The 21189-nt window shown below is 33.3% G+C and overlaps 4 protein-coding genes across 16 annotated transcripts; 3 read left to right on the top strand and 1 right to left on the bottom strand.

The window, feature by feature from the left end:
• The first annotated feature begins 290 nt into the window (after positions 1–290).
• On the top strand, positions 291–3947 carry LOC114179523 (homeobox-leucine zipper protein HDG11-like). The gene is made up of 10 exons (XM_028065891.1): positions 291–639; positions 720–837; positions 929–1117; positions 1202–1690; positions 1773–1865; positions 1968–2177; positions 2267–2441; positions 2519–2787; positions 2868–2957; positions 3042–3947. Exons 1-10 carry the CDS (start codon positions 518–520, stop codon positions 3423–3425), a joined length of 2139 nt encoding a protein of 712 aa, XP_027921692.1. The 5' UTR covers positions 291–517; the 3' UTR covers positions 3426–3947.
• Positions 3948–5946: 1999 nt separating this feature from the next.
• On the top strand, positions 5947–7089 carry LOC114175967. The gene is made up of 2 exons (XM_028060831.1): positions 5947–6384; positions 6660–7089. Exon 1 carries the CDS (start codon positions 5998–6000, stop codon positions 6367–6369), a length of 372 nt encoding a protein of 123 aa, XP_027916632.1. The 5' UTR covers positions 5947–5997; the 3' UTR covers positions 6370–6384; positions 6660–7089.
• A 1958-nt stretch (positions 7090–9047) lies between these two features.
• Positions 9048–15594, bottom strand: LOC114178757 (rhodanese-like domain-containing protein 8, chloroplastic). 3 transcript variants are annotated; one of them, XM_028064831.1, is made up of 8 exons: positions 15213–15594; positions 14919–14972; positions 13691–13840; positions 13279–13423; positions 10790–10881; positions 10316–10419; positions 9737–10006; positions 9048–9630 (listed from the first exon to the last, which is right to left on the bottom strand). In XM_028064831.1, the coding sequence occupies exons 1-8, from the start codon at positions 15546–15548 to the stop codon at positions 9456–9458; spliced, it is 1326 nt and encodes a 441-aa protein (XP_027920632.1). In that variant the 5' UTR covers positions 15549–15594; the 3' UTR covers positions 9048–9455. The 3 variants fall into 3 exon arrangements, with proteins under 3 accessions (XP_027920632.1, XP_027920631.1, XP_027920633.1); XM_028064830.1 differs by having other exon boundaries at positions 9737–10009; positions 15213–15593; XM_028064832.1 differs by having other exon boundaries at positions 9737–10009; positions 13691–13759; positions 15213–15593.
• Positions 15595–15874: 280 nt separating this feature from the next.
• Positions 15875–19882, top strand: LOC114179292 (probable ADP-ribosylation factor GTPase-activating protein AGD15). Of its 11 annotated transcripts, none has more exons than XR_003603455.1 (10): positions 15875–16339; positions 16477–16535; positions 16713–16803; positions 17988–18042; positions 18138–18234; positions 18312–18462; positions 18724–18891; positions 19104–19165; positions 19301–19341; positions 19479–19882. XR_003603455.1 is itself a non-coding variant. In XM_028065575.1 (10 exons), the coding sequence occupies exons 1-8, from the start codon at positions 16289–16291 to the stop codon at positions 19162–19164; spliced, it is 786 nt and encodes a 261-aa protein (XP_027921376.1). In that variant the 5' UTR covers positions 15875–16288; the 3' UTR covers position 19165; positions 19301–19341; positions 19479–19882. The 11 variants fall into 11 exon arrangements, 5 of the variants coding, with proteins under 5 accessions (XP_027921376.1, XP_027921379.1, XP_027921375.1 ...); XM_028065575.1 differs by having other exon boundaries at positions 19051–19165; XR_003603453.1 differs by having other exon boundaries at positions 15879–16339; positions 18714–18891.
• The last annotated feature ends 1307 nt before the right edge of the window (positions 19883–21189 follow it).

The raw sequence follows: 21189 nt of genomic DNA, 5'->3' as shown, positions 1-21189 counted from the left end.
AAACAATGATTAGAAAAACACACATTATAGAGCAATTGCAGTTTATCGGTGGATGGAATTCAGGGGAAAATGATGGTGGAAGTGAAATATAAACATACACTAATTCTGAAATTTTAACAACATACATTATATAATTATATAATAGAGATGTGATAATTTTGCAAAGATAAGGGAAATATAAAATAAAATAAAATAAAATATGATAATTGAGAGAAAGTGGGAAGATAAAGAGAAGGAGAGAGAAAGGAGAAAGAAGAGCCCAGCAGCGAGGTAATTTAAAGGTGGTAAAGGGCATGCCATTCTCATCTGATTCATTTCAACACTTTTGGTTTTGGCTTAAGAGAATTGAACGCTACCTTCTCCCTCCTTTCTTTGAAACCTTCTTACAACAACAGTAAGAGGTTAGAGTTAGTTGGTTGGAAGTGACAACACACGTACTGTACCATACAGACAGACATTCATTGATTCCTACATCGGAGGAGTGTCCCTGTAGGCCTTTCTGAGAGCTGAATTGAGAATGGAGTATGGGAGTGGAGGCGGTGGCTCTCAGTCTGCAGGGGAACATGATGCTTCGGATTCCCATGAGAAGCGAAAGCGCTATCATCGTCATACTTCCACCCAGATTCAGAGGCTTGAGTCGTAAGCCACCATCACCCTTCTTCGTTTTACACTTGTTTTTCATTTTTACTACCCCTTCTCTTCTCTTGTCTTTTGTTCAGAATGTTCAGAGAGTGTCCCCATCCAGATGAAAAGCAAAGGTTGCAGTTAAGCAGAGAGTTAGGCTTGGCCCCTCGACAGATCAAGTTCTGGTTTCAGAACAGGAGGACCCAGATGAAGGTAACTATGTTTTTTCATGTGTTTTCATGTGTCCAATGTCTCCCTTTTCTTCTTTTGTTCCAATTCTGAATTATTGACTTGTCTGGATCAGGCCCAGCACGAGAGAGCTGACAACTGTACTCTTCGGGCTGACAATGACAAGATACGTTGCGAGAACATAGCTATCAGAGAGGCTTTGAAAAACGTTATCTGCCCCTCTTGTGGTGGCCCTCCCCTCAATGATGATTCCTATTTTGACGACCAAAAGTTGCGATTAGAGAATGCTCACCTCAAAGAAGAGGTTTCTTGAATTTCGTATCATCAAAATCATAATTTCTATCTCTATTTCAATCGCTCCTTATTATTAATACAATTTAATTTTCAGCTTGATAGAGTGTCCGGCATTGCTGCCAAGTACATTGGAAGACCAATTTCCCAGCTCCCTCCTGTTCAGCCTATTCATTTGTCGTCTCTCGACTTGTCGATGTCGTGTTTTGGAAACCAACTGATGGTTGATCATGTTCTTGCACCTTCTCCTTCCCTTAATCTCGATCTTCTCTCTGCGGGGACATCCTCACCCGTGCCAAATTTGCCTTATCAGCCTCCTTACCTTTCTGACATGGACAAGTCCCTCATGTCCGACATTGCTTCCAATGCCATGGAAGAATTACTCAGGCTGGTGCAGACAAACGAACCTTTGTGGCTCAAGTCCAACGTCGATGGGAGAGATGTCCTAAATTCTGATGCCTACGAAAGAATTTTCCCCAAGCCCAATAGTCGCCCCAAGACTCCTAATCTTCGCCTCGAGGCATCACGAGGTTCTGCAGTCGTATTAATGAATAGTTTGGCTTTGGTTGACATGTTTATGGACCCAGTACGTTTCCCTCACTCTTTCTCTATCGAAGGCCTTTTATTTAGCTTTCTCAGTTGCTCATTTCTCTCAAATGATTTTGCAGAACAAGTGGACGGAACTTTTTCCCACTATTGTCTCGGTGGCAACGACTATTCAAGCCATATCTTCAGGGATGATGGGTGGTTCTTTGCAATTGGTAACTTGGACTTGGTGCAAATACTTTTATTTTTATAAACTTTTGAGACACCGGTTTCCCTTCAAAGCATTTTCAACTTTTTTTCTCTATCTTGTTTTTCAGATGTATGCGGAGGTGCAAGTGCTCTCTCCCCTTGTTTCTTCTCGGGAGTTCTACTTCCTTCGCTATTGTCAGCAAATTGAGAAAGGTACATGGGCAGTGGTGGATGTTTCTTACGATTTTCCTCAAGACAGCCACTTTGATCCTCACTTTCGGTCTCATCGTCGTCCTTCTGGTTGCTTGATCCAAGACATGCCGGACGGGCATTCCAAGGTAAAAATGTTAAACAAGTAAAAGTTATTGTCGGCTAGAAACCATTTACATAAATTTGCAGTAAATATTTTAAGTTGTCTGTCCTGTAGATTACTTGGGTCGAGCACGTTGAGATCGAAGACAAAACTCTGCCTCATCGGCTTTACAGAAATCTTATTTATAGTGGGATGGCATTTGGAGCTGAAAGATGGCTTGCAACTCTCCAGAGAACGTGTGAAAGACTTACTTATCTGATGGATTCAACCGGGGATAATCCTGGAGGAGGTATAGAGACATCTCTGTAATGTAATGTAATGTTTAATGTTTAATTTTATTGGCTTAACATGGGATTTAAATTTCAGTAATTTCATCTGCCGAGGGCAAGAGGAGCATGATGAGACTCGCCGAAAGGATGGTCACGAATTTTTGTGGCAGCATTGGCACTTCAAGTGGCCGGCGATGGACCACAATTTCCGGGTTGAATGAAATATTAATCAGAGTCACTGTCCACAAAAGCTCAAATCCTGGACAACCTAATGGTGTGGTGCTAAGTGCAGCCACTACCATTTGGCTTCCCACCCCTCCACACACTGTCTTCAATTTCTTCAAGGATGAAACAAAAAGACCTCAGGTTGTTAATTATTCAACTTATTTTAATATGTGACCTCTTGGAGAGGATTTTTTAAAGAAAACTTTTTGTTGTCTGTTTAGTGGGATGTTCTTTCCAACGGTAATGCAGTGCAAGAGGTTGCCCAGATAGCGAATGGTCCAAATCCTGGTAACAGCATATCAGTTCTTCGAGTAAGACCATCTCTATATTTCGTGACCCAGTTGATCTATCTATGTTTTCTCGTTTAACTTTTATCCCATCATCTTCGAGTATAGGCTTTCAACACGAGTCAAAACATGCTAATACTCCAAGAGAGCTGCATAGATTCGTCTGGTTCACTTGTGGTTTATTGCCCAGTTGATCTGCCATCGATCAACATAGCAATGAGTGGTGAAGACACTTCGTGCATTCCATTGCTACCCAATGGGTTTACCATTTTGCCAGATGGGGAGACGGAGCAGGAAGGAGATGGAGCATCAACCAGTTCAAACGCAAACAGGAACAAGGCAAGGTGTGGTGGTTCACTAGTCACAGTTGCATTTCAGATTCTAGTGAGCTCCTCTCCATCTGCCAAGTTGAATATGGAAGTGACAACTGTTTGTAATCTCATTGGCTCCACTGTCCAGCAAATAAAGGCTTCATTCAGTTGTCCTACCTAGTTCTTCATTGTTGGGTCTTGGATTCATCCCTCTTTTTTATTCCTCCACCATACATCCTTAAATACGCTGCTTACCATAGTTGAAGTGGTTCAGACATCATTGTCTACTTCTACTGCTTCTTGGGTTAGTTGGGACTTTGAATTCCCTCTAATCCCATCTGGAGCATAACACTCCTCATTTACTATTGCTAGCTGTTGGAGGTAGCAGAGCTAGCTGTTTTTTAATTTGCTTTCAAAGTTTTAGCTTCCTTACATTTCTCATCAACTACCATTGTTTTGGCTTTATGGTAAGCTCTTTATTTGTTTCCTATTTTGGTGATTAGGTTTCAATGTAGCAGAATTTTTGGAGAGTCAAGAACGCACCATATGCGTATGGTTCGGGTATTGGCATCCCTTTCGTTGTAATAACTAATAACCCTTTTATTTTTTCTCCCAATATAAACTCAAGAAGAAAAGTTTGCACTACATGATATGATGAAATAAGAATCGCTCAAGATTAGGGTTTTCTTGATGAGGTGGTGAGGTCAGGCAAATGAGAATTTGAATGCTTTTTTCGATCCTCGTGTGTTATTGATTTTTAATATAAGTTTGGTTTCATTCTAATTGTAATCTTCCTCTTATTTAATGATTTTCTATATTTTACCTCTTCATTTTTTTTACATCAGATTTTCTAAATCCCGGAGATTATCTCGTGACGAATACATGTTATTCGTAGTTGATGAAAGAGAATAAATAAATAATAATGTGAAATCTCATTAAGAAAGCTTTTGACACGACAAAAGTACTCCATACGTTCTCAGAAACAACTTAATTTCATTTGGTTGATGAAAAATATTATTATGCATAATTTATGACAGTTTTCTGGAAATAATAAAGTAATATTTTATTTGGTTCACATGTTAGGAGATGATTTATTTTATTTAGTGAGAATGTACCAAAGTCAAAGAGAATCGCCACATGCAGAATTAGTATCTAACTTAATGGGATAAAAAACTTTTATATAAAAAATATTGATATGTACCAAAATCAAAGAGAATCGCCACATGCAGAATTAGTATCTAACTTAATGGAATAAAAAGAATTATATAAAAAATATTGATATTAGGTAATAAACGCATTAAGAATAAATGTTAATGGGTGTGGTTATAAATTCATGGTATAAAGGAAAAATAATAATTATAGAATCTAAAAATGGGTTTATGTTTCTTAATAATGAAGAAAAACAATACATCCATTTTGTATTAAACATTAGAGAAAATGTATATTTGTTAGTTATAGTTATTATTTAAATAAGCTTTTTGTTAGTAATAAATTGTATTTTATTGAAATTTAACTATAAGTATGACATTATATTATATCAATTTTGACTTTTATTTTTATTTTTAACTATATGAAGTGATGGTTTGTTTAAGCTTTTAGTATTATAAAGTATGGTAAAATATCTATTTAGTATTTTATTATTATTTTTATTAGAACAGTATGAAATAAAGCATTTCTTAAAAGGGAATAAAGTTAATCTATTAAATTAAATTTGTAAAAGATCTCTTTAACCAAATTAGTGGAGATAATTGGATGGAATAAAATGATTATCATATTTTTAATAACAAAATATTTGGTTCATGATTAGTATATAATTTTTGTGCCATTATTTATTTTATCAAATGCATCACATTTTTATTTTTTGTACACTTATAAAAAAAAGTTAGTATCTTCAAATAATTTTTCTTATATATTCGTCTTGTCGCCACCTTTGTTAATATTATTATTATCATGAATTTCTTCATTACCGTATTGTTTATACCATGCTCATATAAATTACTACCACAATTATTGTTATTTTCTTTAAAATAATCACTATATATAACTGCCTTTACTTCTACGTACTATTGTTATTACTATAATTATTATTGTCATATTATCATTAAAATATTTTCATTTTAAGAATTAACGCTACACTTTTTTTATTATTACTTGTATCATGGATATTATCACTATCACTTTTATTATTATATCTCTTATCATTATTATCTCAATATTATTGTCATCAATATTATCATCATAGTTGTTGCTATTAATTATTTTATCACCACATTATTTATTATTATTATTATTTTTTTATTTTCATGATCTTATGTTACCATTCACATTCGTCAGTACGATAACCTATTATTTTAAACTTCATACACATAAAATGTTTGACATTGTCTATCTTATATTTTTATTGTCATATCTAACTATGAGTCACCAACATCTTATTTCATTCTCATAATCTTCTTATTATATCTAACAATTGCTTGAGTAAGGCATAAAAACATTTTTTTAAAATAGTAAAAATAGAACGAAAATAATTTTCTTACATATTTGATTTGAAATTAAAATAAGGGGATGGGTAAAAGCAGTTATTAGATTTGTTACAGAGCCTTAAAGTAGATAAATGGTTTGGGTGGGTGCAGAAAGAAGGAAGATGAGTGGGCCGGTCTAACAGTAAAAGGCCCATTAGTGAAACAAATATAACAAAATTGTGTCTGTATCGTGCTTTTAGGAAGAGAGAGGCGCGGTTTGTGTTTGCTGAGATGTCGGATCCGTACGAGCGTGTGAAAGGAGGAAGATTGGCATTCAAAGGAGGGATTCTCGCCTCTCGCTCCAAATCCATCGAGAAGAAGGGCAAGAACAAGAAGAAGAAGCGGACGACGGCGTCGGCCGCCGAGGACGAGGACTCCGGCCATAACCCTAACCCTAACCCTGACGAACTTGTCGAGACCCCCACCGACAAAAAGGCGGAGGGATCTGAATACACCATCGACGCGGCGAAGCGTATGAAGTATGACCAACTCTTCCCTGTGGAAGCCAAGAAGTTCGGCTACCAACCCAAAACTAACTTCAACTCAGTTGAGGACGCCCTCGATGATCGTGTCAAGAAGAAGGCTGATCGTTATTGTAAATGAAACTATCAATCAGTTGTAAGTTACTCTTCTTCTAAACCTACTCTTTATTTTTTCCCTAATTTTAACCCTTCTATCTCCTCTTTTCCTATTAACATCAACTTCCAAATCCTTCACATCTCTTTCTGGTTTCCATTTCAACCTTTTTTCGAACCCTTCTGTTGTACTTTCAATATTTATTTCAAATCCAGATATTATCTTCAACTCGGTTTTCATAATATCATCGACACAACACTCTTGTCATCCACACTTTCAGATATTCATTCTTATTTCTTGTTCTCTCTCTACTCTAGGTGGTAGCGGTACCATGCACTCATTTTCCGCTGCTGTAAATGTAGCACTTTGTTGCAGATATTTCATTATTATGAATGGATTCAATATTATGCTTCAGTGCAATCATGTGTGGTTCATCTGTCTCGGTAACACTGATGAATCCTTATTTGTTGTGTGATATTCTTCTATTATTATCAACCAGGGTCTAATATTAAAACATAGTTTTTACTTAAGGACAAAGGAAGAAAAACATAGGATCAAGCAACATATTGTTGCTTTAGACAGCCCAGGTTTAGAAAATAGTTGCCTTTTACAGTTCGGGCGAAATGAAATTATGTTGTAAGTTCATTTTGATTTCTAGAATCACTGACAAACTTGCTGATTAGGGATAACAGTGTGTGTAGAATTTCTAGAATCGCATTCTTGAATATATTTCTAATTAAATGTCTATTTGTGTGAATACTAACTTAGATTAAATATGCTTTTGTTCTATGTAATATTAGTGTGTTCTGTATTCGGTTCCTAACCCTTTTTTTGGGGGGGGGGGGTTTGCTTATAGAATTTTGAAAAGGCTGTTTTTAATTCCTGTAGTTAAGGGTCAGTGCATACTTGTGACCTAGTTTCTCATGTGTAATGCAAACTTTTCCTCGGGCATACTACCTTCCTGATCGTTCTATGCCTACATGGATATAAAACAGCTTATCTAAGAATCTCAGAAATATCTAGTTGCCATGAAAGAAGAGATTGTAAATCCACAACTCTAATATTCAATGACTCTCATCAGTCACCATTAATCCAGCATGTTTGAACAACAGTGAATAAATAATTTTGATTGTGTAATCCCGAAGATAAGGTCCACCTTGTTATCATTCGTATATTGTTAGTCGAAATTTTTTTGGATTACTCACAATTTAAAAGCCACTTGTGAGTATTGAGTCTGTCCGAGTTTAGTCGACTTTTACATTAAAAGATAGTTTACAAGTAAGTTGACACGCAGTCAGCAAATATATTCATAAACTCGTTGCTGTTTAAGTTTAATAATACTGGTTATTTTTTCTCTAACTAAGGCTACTTAAAATAAATGATGTTTTGATAATAGAACAAATACTCATTATTTTAAGGATAAAAAAACAAAAGTGCCGAATTTTCAGGGATACAAATATATTCAACCCTAATTTTTAATGTGCATATCTTTATATAGAAACTTATATTTAAGCGTGCTTTTAAGGTTAGACTTGAACAAAGTTTGATCTTGGTTCTTTAAATTTAAATTTGATTCATACAATTGTGGAATTTGAAAAAAAAAACTGAAATGTTTGTTTAGCATTCCATACAGACGATTTTTTGTATGTATCTCATAGCATCGTTTACTACATGGGGGTGGCAAAGAGGTAATTTTATTTTATTCTTCTGAAAAAGTGTTTTAATTAATTTTCTTAAGTGCATTTTTTGAAATAAAAATGTGATTAGATATTTGATGATAAAAATGAAATATTAAAATTAAAATAGATTTTTATATTTAAAAAATTGTAGTTAGTAATTGTGTAGCCCAAATCTTCAATGGAAAAAAGGAAATAAAATAAATATTTCACATAAAATGAAATAAATTATGGGTCAGAAAATCGATTAATATCATACCTCATGGATTGTCGGACATATTCGATATAATCATGAATCACTTAAGTCTTTTGTTGGGAAGTGTCCAAATTGTTCGTCTACAAGATATTTTGTTCAAGAAATTCAATACAGTATAATATACGTTGTTAAAAGAAATGTTATCATATCTCGTAGTAAAACCTTCATTAACTAACATGCAACAAAAGCTGCACCATATATGCATAAATGATATTCCCTTCCCTTACTAAATGTTAATTTATATTAATTTTTAATTACTAATTATTTAAAATTAGTTGGAGTTTATTCTCATAAGTTCAATGTTTGAACTTTAATTTTTCAAAATATATATTTAACTTTATTGTACATAGTAAAATTAATTATCATGCTAAATTAAGAATTTAAAATATAAGAAGTTTGAATTAATTTTTATAAACAGAACATAAAAAACATTGAATCAAAACATTTCCAGTTCCCTAAAATTTGAAATTTTCTCTTTCAAACACAACGATATAGTAGTCAATTAAAATTCCCTATTCTGCAGACAATATTATTTTAAGTAAATTAAAAATTTAAGATAACTACAAGTGATCTCATAATCAGTATTGCACTGAATGCAACTTTAGAGGAATGACATCCTTGTGCTAAGCACCTAGATTAGAAGAAAACGTGTAAATAAGTAACATAATTTTAAGTTTTTTGTAGTTTAATTCAAATTATATCTCCTGATATGATAGAATACAGACATTTAATCTGATAGTTTAAAAAGGTTTATATACAAATGGAACATAAGATGGTACCTAATAATGCATAATTTTTGTACGTGTATATAAGGTGGAACAGAAGATGATAACAGATTCTAATGAAACCAATTTCAAGTTTACACGGGACACTGGAAAAACAAGGTCTACACAACATACTCTACATGAATTTTATCATTTCAAATCGTAACTGGTCTGCATGGATAATGTCCAGGATGTTACATCACAACCTTTACCTTTCCTATTCGAGCAAGATGTATTGAGACTTAAAGGTAAGGCTTCATTGCATCAAGTTGCAAACTTCATCAATTCAATTCCTGTATGCATGAAAATTTATTGACAGTTATAGTGTTCCAATAGATACCAATGCACAGCTGGAAAACAACAAAAATGTAGATAAACTAGTTTTATTCATTGGATAACAAGGGCATTTAAGTTGAATTAGTCATTGCTGCATTTAAGTTGAATTAGTCCTTGCTCTGGCAAATCCATATCCCGATAGTTGTGCCATTTTTTGTATCTCTGCATTCCATTTAAAACAGGTCTAAGCCGAGGAGCAGCAGTGCACGTTAAACAGCAACAACCTCTTAGATCCTTTACACATTTTGTGCAGCATCTGCATGACAAAGGTTAACATGCTTCTTCACAAGATGAAAATCACCAAATGCAAAAACATAAGTCTTTTAAAAAGATGACAAATGAAACAGAGAAGGGAGTCTTACAGAAAAAGTAAATTACAATCAAGATTTGCGCAGTTCCTATGTCTCAATTCACTGACTTCCAAATTACATACATGGCAATTTGCAAACTTATCATCTCCAGAAACTGGAGTTAATTCTGCTTCGGTTGTGGCCCCAGTATGGTAAACAGAAGGAGGGAGAGACAAACGGGAGTCAAATACAAATAAATTTCCCACCCATTCAGCAGCACCTTCGTTCTTTAAATAGTGAGAAACACCTCCCTTCAGGGTATATAGATTCTGAAATCCCTGCCTCCTGTCACATGGCACCAAATTAACAAAAAGAAAAGGAGTAGAAAGATTAAGTAACTTCAGTTCTATGAATAAGGAATCAGATTACAGTGCCTAGGTAGGGAAAAAAAAAGAGAGAAAGGTTGATTTTATGGTTTATTTGGACCAAACACTAGGCTAACTCAGGTTTTTTTGGTCAAATAGGTTATCCCAATCCTGTTTCTAGAACCATAAGTAACGAATGTTCTTCCTCTTGTTAATCACTTTCTACTTTTGTTTCTTAATCAATGCATCAAGGCGTTAGCATTCTCTAATAATAATAACAATTTACCTTAGTATTGTAGAATATACATCACATCGAATCCCTCCTGTGCAATACATCAATATGTTTGCCTTTTCTTTATCCACTTTTGATAAAGGATCTGAAGCAGTGATCTAAAGAGGGCATATCAGAGAGGAGTACATTAATACCAATAATGGAGAGATAAGACTTCGAATTAGTGATTCACAGATCCCAACCTATCATCCAGGCAAACCTCATAGCGAATGAGAAAAAATCTATATGAAATCAGATTTGACAATTACAGTGCCACATTCATCGAAGCAATTTAATAAATGAAAAATGTTATTTTTCCAAGTGAATAACAATGTTAAAATTTAATGCAAGAAAATCAAGATCTTATGGCATTACTTTGATTAAAAGAAAAAGCCATACAACTTGATGGCAAGTTTCAGCTTATCAGGAGACCATATCAATCCTGAATCAGTCCACATTAGGCACTGAGACATCAGATAATGACCCAACCTCTTCCTGAGAAAGACCAAATGAAGTGTTCCTAAAGCAGTCCACACTAGGTCGTTGAGCCCCACGAAAATGTCCAACATCCCACTCATAACCTGAACAACAGCAACGATACTGTATTAAAGTTGGAACTTATGATTAGGAAAAATATCTTATAACAAAAAAAGGAAAATATATTGAGATATTTAAAAATATGAATTAAAGATATCAACCAAGGGCATAAGAAACAAAATGATAGGTTAGAAGCCTATTCCTACATTTTTAAGACGTATATTTGCTTAATGGATGCTCCATGTATGTTAGTCATTGACAGAGCCAGGTTAATGAGTGCTATTACTAATGTAAGTATGTCCAGATTAAGAGTAAGGCTATAACCACACCCTCACCCCTTTTAGGTAACATGGGGATACAAGACATTTTCACACTTAAGGAGCAAAATCAGGTTCCCTTTGAAAAATGCAATTACAATAAACATATCAATTGTAACACTTTGCCCACGAATGTATGACCAACGTACTTGTGTTTGTCAAACCAAATCTAACTTTCTAACTCACGTTCAGTGCGTGCAGTCAGTGAGTGATGCAAGCACACCCTTAGTCATGGGAGAGAAAATACTTACTCCTTTTTATAACCAGCCAGAACATTGTGCTAATGACCTGCAACACTTCAGGACAAGGTACCCAATCTCCACTCTAGGTGATCCTTATGGTTGCCAAATAATTCGAAGAGGAAAGTATAGACTACAGAAGAAAATATGAGAATTGAAATATTTGTTTTTATGTTGGAACAACCAAAATCGTAGTTGAACTCAAAACTTATGTCTTGGTCAATTGAATTCAACTAGGATTTGAATTACTGCAACTGAAAAGCAAACATGCCCATTAACTATCTCAGGCTTAAGGACAAAACTAGTCCATTTTGTATGATGTCATTTTCAATGCCACCAAGTTTGCAGGAGACACCTTCAATCAGTTCGGTAGTCAGTACTAGCTAATGGGTTCATTACCCACATTTGGAGAAGAGTTCTACCTAGCTAATGGGTTCATTACCCACATTTGGAGAAGAGTTCTACTGAATCAAGAGGAGTGTTGCAGATTGGATGATTAATGAGCTAGTTATTAAGTAGTGAAGTTTTATTTAATAATTAGGGTTTGATGAATTAATTAGGGATTTGCTTCATCTGAAGCTGGTTTTGCTTTATCTTGTTTTGGCTATTTAATAATAATAGTAATAACAATTTTTTTTAGAGAGTTTCTGAGTTGAGTGGAAGAAATAATCCACACCTAGAGAAGTGATCTAAAATTTCTTTCCTCACTCTCATTCCTGGGCAGTCCCTTAGGAGAACTCAAACTGAGTAAATTCATGCAATCCATCCATTATAAAATTAAAAAAAAATGAAACAGATCAAAATCATCCATTTATTTTTATGGATAGCTAATGACCTATCAATCATTTCATAAAATCCAATAAATACTCCCATCAATACAAAACTGATAAAATCTAATCCAATCAGTCTTTTCACAATTCAATCTCATTAAAATTTATTTCTTTTAAAAATGTTCATATTTTTTCTCAATTTGTTTTACAAGTTTATTTTTCAAATTTAAAAAAGTTTTAAAATATCATTTTAAAAATTTTCTATAAAATATTTTTATGAATGAATTGGATATCTAATTATGAAAACAATGGTAATGGATGAATTAGATTTTTGTTTAATGAATACGAATTTAATGGATAAAAATGAATGTTTTTCGTTTGGACCATTATAATCTGAAATAAAATTTATTTAATTCATTCAGTTTGTTATCTCTATTTATCAGAGTAAGGGAGTTAACAGAATTAATTATGGAATTTTAGTTATCCAGTTGTCAGACAACTGGCTACAACTGTTTAGAGTCTTGTAGGACAAGCTTCTTGTAAACATAAATAGTCCTTCCCTCCTGTTGTAATAGACTCAGTCAACAATAACAAATATGTTTTTTTCCTCTCTTTCATCAAATTTAAAATCAAGTAATTCATAAATTTCCCTCTAGATCCTCTAATATTTTCCTTAGAAGGCAGTTTAGGCTGTGTAACATATATACATACATGCTAAAGGTCTGCTCAAACCATGGCCTTTAGTTTCACTTTTCACATCAAATCCTGCAAATTACATGGACAGATCACTAACTAGTATGTTATTGCTGTTTTTTTCAAATTTTGCACTATTTTAAAATATTGCATATAAGGCAAAAGAATGTCACTGGAAAACCATTCACATCCTGCCTCTCTAATAAGTCACAACTGATGCAGGTTATCTCATAATGATAACTCAGCAAAATTGGTGCTCATTGGGACCTCTTCTTTAAAGGACAAGTAATTATAAATGACATTTGATTCAAGCACCAAATAGTTCAAAATAAGATACTATGTAATTTAGGAAATAGAACAGGGAGGAAAGTTTAAATTAAGGAAATAATGGTAGATTCACTTTGGAACTTTAGAACTTATACCATTTCTGACATCCAATAAAACGAAATCTCTGTTAAGATCAGTTTTATTGACTGCTTCCAATCTTTCTTTCCATTCTGATGGTGATAAAGGTATTGCACGCATTGAAGGATCAAGCAACGGAAGATGTGACATACCACCTTCAAACTGAAGAAAATTGAGAATCATAAGTTGATAAGTTGTCTTCAAGCTACAATTATTAATTATTAATATTAAACAGGCCAATCATGAAGATAAAGAAATGCACAAATTTGTTCATTTGTTACACAGCCACAGCATAGCGAAGTCCGATCCAGAAGATGAGATTTGATTGCCCTCAAAAGAAAAAACGGATCATAGCTTCAAAAACCAGAAGAAATACAGCTATTTCAATGCAAACAAACTTAATTTATAAGAGAATATTTTATATCTTACCTGTACCAATGAAGGCTTATAACGCAACTTTAATGCTGGAAAGGTATGTCCATTTTCTGATGGAGATATCTGAACCAATATGTCAGAAAACCTGTTATCCTCTCTTAACCAGTTGACATATGCCAGAGCATCTTTTGATGGTCCACTATACTGCAGTAATATATCACATTGACAGAACATACTTGAGACATTTATTTGTGACCTATTTGCACAAAATTGACATATACATGGGCTTAATGTTGAGATACTAAGTGAGTCTAGAATTAGTGGACCTTAATGGACTTGATTGTTAATCTTCACTGGTGTTCAGATTGTTAGTCACTTTAAACATATTTGTCTTGTGTAGGTCATAACTCACTTTAAACATATTTTTCTTGTGTAGGTCATAACTGGTACTACAAATATTGAATTTGAACACTTTTGAAGTCTTTGGGAAGACAAGAAAAGTTCTTTAATTTTGTTTCTCACAGCCTAGACAAGAAAAGTTCTTTAATTTTGTTTCTCAGAGCCTCATCCAAATTTGAAGTATTTTTGTGACACAATGACAATTGAAATTGCAGGAGCTGTTCTTTGGATTGTTCATCTTATAAATGGACATAACTCCCTCAAATCAGATCCAAATTAGGCGTATAGTAGTCGAGGCCCAAAGATTTTCCCAAATATCTTTTCTAAAAAGGGAGGTAAAATTAGTTACGAATTTCATTAGTCTTTTTTTTTAATATAAGTCAAAAACTATAATTGCGTCTAAAAAGTTCCCTAATTGTAGTCTTTTAGTGAGATCGGAATCAACTGATTTGTGCACCTGTGAGATGACTTGAGGTTAACCCTACATTGCAAATATGAAGGAGAATTTAGTTGTTTTTTTGTCATTTGACTATCATTCATTACACATAAGACCAGACCAGAAAGACAATATATGTAGATCCTGGAATATTGTAATGTCTAGTAGCCACATCTATGAACAAGGTAGTGCCTTAGAGTTATTATTATCATACATTTTATTTCTTGTATATCTTATTGTTACCCTATTTTTCTTATATATCTGATTTTATCCACCCATACGCTAGAAAAATGGGGTCTAAGATCACCATTTTTCATATTTATAATGCAAAAGAGCTCTTGCGTGTAATTCACATTACCCTCGGCGTTTCCAATCAGGTTAAAAAAGAAAATATATCTCTATGGATATATATGACAGAATTACAAAATACTATGGGGCAAAACTGACCTGGGCATTAATCCCTTGTTCATTCAGATAGACTCTTCCGTTGATGTCGAGGTCCTGCTAAATGAAAGAAGTTACAGACTGGGAAAGGTAGGATTCAAAATGAACTTGGGTTCGGGTCAAACGATGCACTTGTGATTCTGAAGTATGATTTATTAAAGCATGGGTGAACAATACATTCACGAAGAAGAAAAGATTTAGTAACAGCAATACTTTCTATATGTAACCTTGTTGAGAAAACCAGAATCAATTCAATGGTAACAGGAAAAGAGTAACAGCAAAAAAGTGTAAGCGAACCTGAAATTCTAAGAAAGAACGGTGTTTGGCGACTTCGGCTTGTGGGTCTTGGATGAACACAAAATGGTAGAAATTGACAACCAAAAAATCAAAATCATCCTCCCTTGAAGTAGAGGGCTGTGTTAGTGGCAGTGCGGCGGGTAGGAGCTGCTTACGATGGGTGAGGGCAAGAGAAGACGAGTCAGTGAATTTCAATTTGAAGGGAGAATTTTGGAATGGCAACACAAGACTTTTGCTGCAAAAGGAAGCAGTAACTATAGGTGCTAGTGAGAGCGCAATGGCATGAGCACCCAACCCAGACCCACTCACAGAGAACACCTCTCTGCACCACCTCATCCTTTTTCTTGCCCCAATGCCACCTTCACCCACCGTCTCTCTCTGTCTACCAACTCATTTTTCAGGCTTTTCTTGTACCCAGGCCCAGGCTCAGGCCCAACTCATGTTTTCAGCTTTTTCCTGTACCCATCATTACTAATTGCACTCCCATACTATTACTACTGAAAAAAATTTAAAATACCCTTCCTTACTACATCACCGCGCTGCAACTATCACCAATACTACTGTATAGGATTAACAAGATAGAATACTTATTTTAATGTTTTATTATATATTAAAAAAAATTGAAATATCAAATGTATTTTGAAGATACACAAAGAAGAGCACAAAAATAAAACAATAAAGAATCTGAACAATAAAGGAATATGAGCAGCAGGAATTCCAAAGTAGTGGTGTACGTCTGCCCACGGGATTGCCGGATTGTGCCTGCTCGTAATGATAATAAAAAAGTGATATTATAGTATTATTTTAGTGAAAAGGAGAAAGAAAAAAAAACATTGGAAAGTGTCACTTGATTTAATCTGTATTCTGATGGATGCGATTGTGCTGCCAGCAAAGTTGACATGTGAAAGTCACAAAGAAAGAGGGAGTGATGATGGTGGCAGGGTTGGAGGTCACGCCAGCCACACCAATGCTTTTGTATTTTGGACTATAAAACCATTCCTCTTCCCTGCTTAACATTTTCATTCCTCTCTTCACTCTTGTTTTGCTCTTCCCTCCCTCTGCACTGCACACGCAACATGAACGGGAAAGCCTCCATCTCTAAGGAGCTCAATGCCAAACACGCCAAGGTTTCATCTGTTTATATTATCTGTAAAATTCTCTAAAATCTCTAATATTTTACTCAAATCAACAGGTTTAGGATCATGTTTGGGGATTTTTTACTCGATAAACATAGATTCATCTTTTACGTTTTGGCCTTATGCAGATCTTGGAAGAACTTCTTAAGCTGCCCGAGAACAGGGAATGTGCAGACTGCCGGAACAGGTATATACATTTCATTTCAGAACGAGTAATGATATTTGACACATACATCACATTACTTACAACTCGATCTTGGATAGTATCCAATCCTTCACTTTATATTGCACCATCTATTGAAAATTTTCTTCCTGCAATGTTAGTTGTTTCTAAATTTACCCTCCCTTTCTCAAATATTGTCAGGGCACCACGATGGGCTAGTGTTAACCTAGGGATTTTCATTTGCATGCAATGTTCGGGAATTCACCGAAGCCTCGGAGTTCATATATCAAAGGTTTACACTTTTGTATCCAGTTCTTTTATGCCATATTTTTAGAATATGTAGTTCAAGAAAACTCCAAAAAATATACAAAAATATTAAAACATAATATAATTGGTTTTCATAATAATTCTAAACTGTCTTAACACAAGAGTCTACACCACATTTACACAAACTAATACAATGAAGTCTGATTGATTCAAATCGTCCTAAATTCTGTTCTCATTTTTACAATGAATTTTTATTGAAAAAATTTAGATGGTAAAAGAAATATTAAATAGTTAATTTTCTAATTTATATTAAACATACCTCAAAATTTTAATTTTATTTTTATTTTTAAAAATGCTGATAATTTTTTTAAAATCAACCAATATACATGAAACTAGGTCTTGCAAAAATAGTTAATAAGTTAGTTGAACTAATTTTAATTTAGTTAACTACATTATGTATTTCTAGATAAATTACTTTTTAATTAGTTGACTAAATGATATATTTTATAAATGAACTATTTTTTTAGAAATTAAACAAATATAATTATTTGAATTACATTCTTATTAGCAGAAGATATAAAATGTTTTTACCATTCTATTTCTTTTGACTCGAAATATTACTTCCGTTATTTATCGAAGAGGTAGGACCACCAGTTTTTTACAGACTATATGCATTCTATAATATTATTAAAAAATTGATGAAGTTATTTTTACCAATTAGATTTAATTTTATTGATAAAAAATCACAATTGAAAACTCACTTAAAAGAACACTTATATTGTATAAATATTTCTTTCAACACTTATAAAGTACTACATTAAAATTTAATTTAATTTTAATAGAAATAATTATTTTTGTAGTTTATTTTAATTCAATTAACTATTTTTAGATGAGTTTAACTTTTTTTAATCCGAGTTAGTCTACCAATAACTTGGTATGGATGGCATAGTTATTTTCAATTTTGCAAAATTTGTTTGATGATTTTCTAGTAATGAAGTTTTTGTAATATTGTTAATAATATATACATTGTTTATAATTCTATTTTACTGCATACATACAAAGTGTTCAAATTGGTAATGTAAATGATTTTTCTTTAAGCAATATCAGATATTTCTATTTTATATGGAGGGTTACAATAAAACACTATATGCTAATCTATTAATTACATAGTAAATTTATAGTGATGGCGTATTCTCATCTTGCAATTAGGTGCGGTCCACAACTTTAGATACGTGGTTGCCAGACCAAGTTTCTTTCATGCAATGTAAGAAACCATGTAATATTGTAATTATAACTCTTTGTGTTTGGTTGCACATGATATAACTAGTGTCTCTATATATACACACATTTTGTACACAGGTATGGGTAATGTAAAGTCAAATAAGCACTGGGAAGCAGAAATGCCACTAAATTTTGATAGAAGTAAATTGGCAATGGAGAAGTTTATCCGTATGAAGTAAGTTGTGATGGACATTATTTTTTGGAAGTAACGGTTGGACTTTCCATTTGCTTAACTTGCTTAGGTTGTTTCAGGTATGTGGAGAAAAAATGGGCTTCAAAAGATGAAGTGCACTCAACATCAAATGGAGGCATTCCGAAGAACAACAGGAGACTCTCTCTTGAAGAAAGCATTCTTGCAAACCACGTCGCACAAATTCTACCACCAATAACAAGACCTCGAGGGGTAAACATGTTATACATTATCCATTAATCTCTTCAAATAAATGATGTTGTTTAATGGAATTGCTTACCCTTCTAGTGAATTGCAGTTAATTCTACTATATCTTTTTAATAGATGGTCACAATTGTTATTACTTCATTTTCTAAGTACCATATATCTCTTTTTTGGTGCGTTTGTTTTTTATTGCCTTCCAAGATTTACTTTATCCTGAAAACACAAGGATATGTTTGTTTAAGGGCATTTATGCAATTCAGGATTTTATAGACACGCAAAAGAAGAACTCTCCTCCATTTAAAAGACCATCCTCGTCTGTTGATTTTGACAAGTCCACCAAGAGCATCGCTACTGGGGACATTTTCAACTTGCTTTGCATCTATGACGATAACCAAAATTTCTCAACAGTGCCACCTTCAACTTGGGCAACATTTGATTGTATGATAAATCATTATGTCTCTATATGATCTTTTCATTTTTCTTGTATTGAATTCAACGAATAAAATAATTAATGCTCACATAATGAAGGGTGACTCTCTTGTCATGCACTTTTAAATTATTATATCATAATAATATAATGCATATGTATGTTTGCAGGAGAAGTTTAAAGATTTTAAATTCATAGCCTTTTCAATTAATTCTTGGTGTAGATGTCACAACATTATAGTTTCTTTTGAAGTGGTGAAGTGGCATGAGCCTTTTGCTGCATAAGGTTAGTGTATGCATTTTTCCATTTTTTATTTTTTTAACAATGTGATTTGTACTTCATATTTTGGTGAATCTCTAGATTTTCTTTCATTTCCTTACTTTCTAATATCTGATGTTCTTAAATTTACCTGAACTATAGCCAAGTTAATTCCACAGTACTTTTTATACGAGTAATATAAGGTATGTTTAATATTTAAACGGTTAGCTAATTGTTTTAAAAATACCATTATATTTTCTAGGCTTTTAGTAAATAATTTTAGTTTGTTAATTAATATTGTTGTATTTTCCTGAAGAATTTTTAATTTTTGTTTTCACAGGTTTGTTTGACTACACTGTTTTGAACCAGACATGTACAAACTTTGGTGCTGAAATTGGGCATATGATGGCTTGATTTACATTATAGTTCATTGTTCTTACAGCATTACCTAATATAAGATGAACAAGAGGAGGGAGGACATTGTAGTTATATTTCTATGACTCATAGTAATGCCAAATTGGCTTACCATGAGAAGTAATCCCACCATATCATGTGTCCACAAAGGCATCACAACATCTAAATGCACCCGAGAAGACCCCAATCATTATCATAATAAACCATTGTTAACACTCGTAGTGATTAGTCATTATGATTACATTTTGATGATGACGGAACGTTCATCTTCATGTTAGATATTGAGGGTTATAATATCTTATGATAGTTATAATATTATATGTATTTGGATTTAGCCATATTTTTTTATTATAAATATATATTCTATCTGTATTTTTTACGAATTAATCGTTAGAAAAATATTAATCAAAATAAATAATAATAATTTTAGAATAATAAGAATAAGACATAAATAACAAAAGATTCATAAAGTCTAACAATAAATAATAATGATAATAACAATATAGAACAATATTATAAATGAAATAAGGAGTTGAAATAGTTAACGTTGTGCTTAGAGAGAAAACGTCCTCACTAGATAGGATAAAATAAAATGATTTATACTTTTCTCCCAATATATAGCAACTCGTGAGATTGATCAAGTGCAGAAAAGGAGACAATATTTTTGTATGAAATGTAGTGTTTGTTATATATGTTGTGTATTTTTCCTATGCACATAGGTGGTATCCATAAATGAAAGAGAAAGACTTAAGAGTATTTTTCCTATGCACATAATACTGCATATACATCAACCTTATTATTGTCACAATTTATAGTATATATCGTCATAGGAATGAGGCATAACATTTATTCAAATCATTTGGTGTACTTTAGTCAACAACAACAACTTCATTATTACCTATTAAACTCCATTTCATGAGATCGTCATTCATGTGGAGATGAGTGTCCGTTGTTACAACTAATTTATGGATTTTAATCTCATTCCCCTTGACGACTCAAATATTTGTTGATGCATCAAACTTTGGTAAGCGGATCTGCAATATTCACTACAAGAAAAATTGATATTATCGACAGTCAAAATTTGTCGGTAATCGTCAAAATCTGTAGCTAAATCAACATTATCGACGGTCAAAAATCTGTCAGTAAAATGCTTGTCGGTGAAAATTTATTGACGAAAATCATGTTTCATCGATAATTATCGATGAAAAGATTCGTCGATAATTACCAACAGAAAAATCCGTCAGTAAATTTGTCGATAATTACTGACGGAAAAATCCATCGGTAAATATGTCGATAATTACCGACAGAAAAATCCATCAGTAAAATCTGCGGTAATTACCGACCACAAAATCCGTCAGTAATTACCAAAATATATGTCGGTAAATAGCATGCATTGTTCATCTTCTTCCTCCTCCCTCTTTCCTTTTTTTTTTCGTTTTCTTCTTCTTCGTGGTCGTCATCGTCGTCGCTGCCACGGTCGTTGCTGTCTTCTTCTTCTTCAATCCGTCAATAAATTCGCTGATAAAAAAATTAAATTATCGACGGATTTTACTTATGAATTTTAAGTTATGTAAGCACGGACGGATTTTAGCGACGAAAAAATCTGTCATCAATTCAAATTTGGGCGGGAAATTTCC

This window comes from Vigna unguiculata, chromosome 3, assembly GCF_004118075.2.
Source record: "Vigna unguiculata cultivar IT97K-499-35 chromosome 3, ASM411807v1, whole genome shotgun sequence".
NCBI classification, from domain to species: domain Eukaryota; kingdom Viridiplantae; phylum Streptophyta; class Magnoliopsida; order Fabales; family Fabaceae; genus Vigna; species Vigna unguiculata.
Note: the sequence above shows the minus strand (reverse complement) of the source record. Positions and strands in the feature narration are given on the sequence as shown.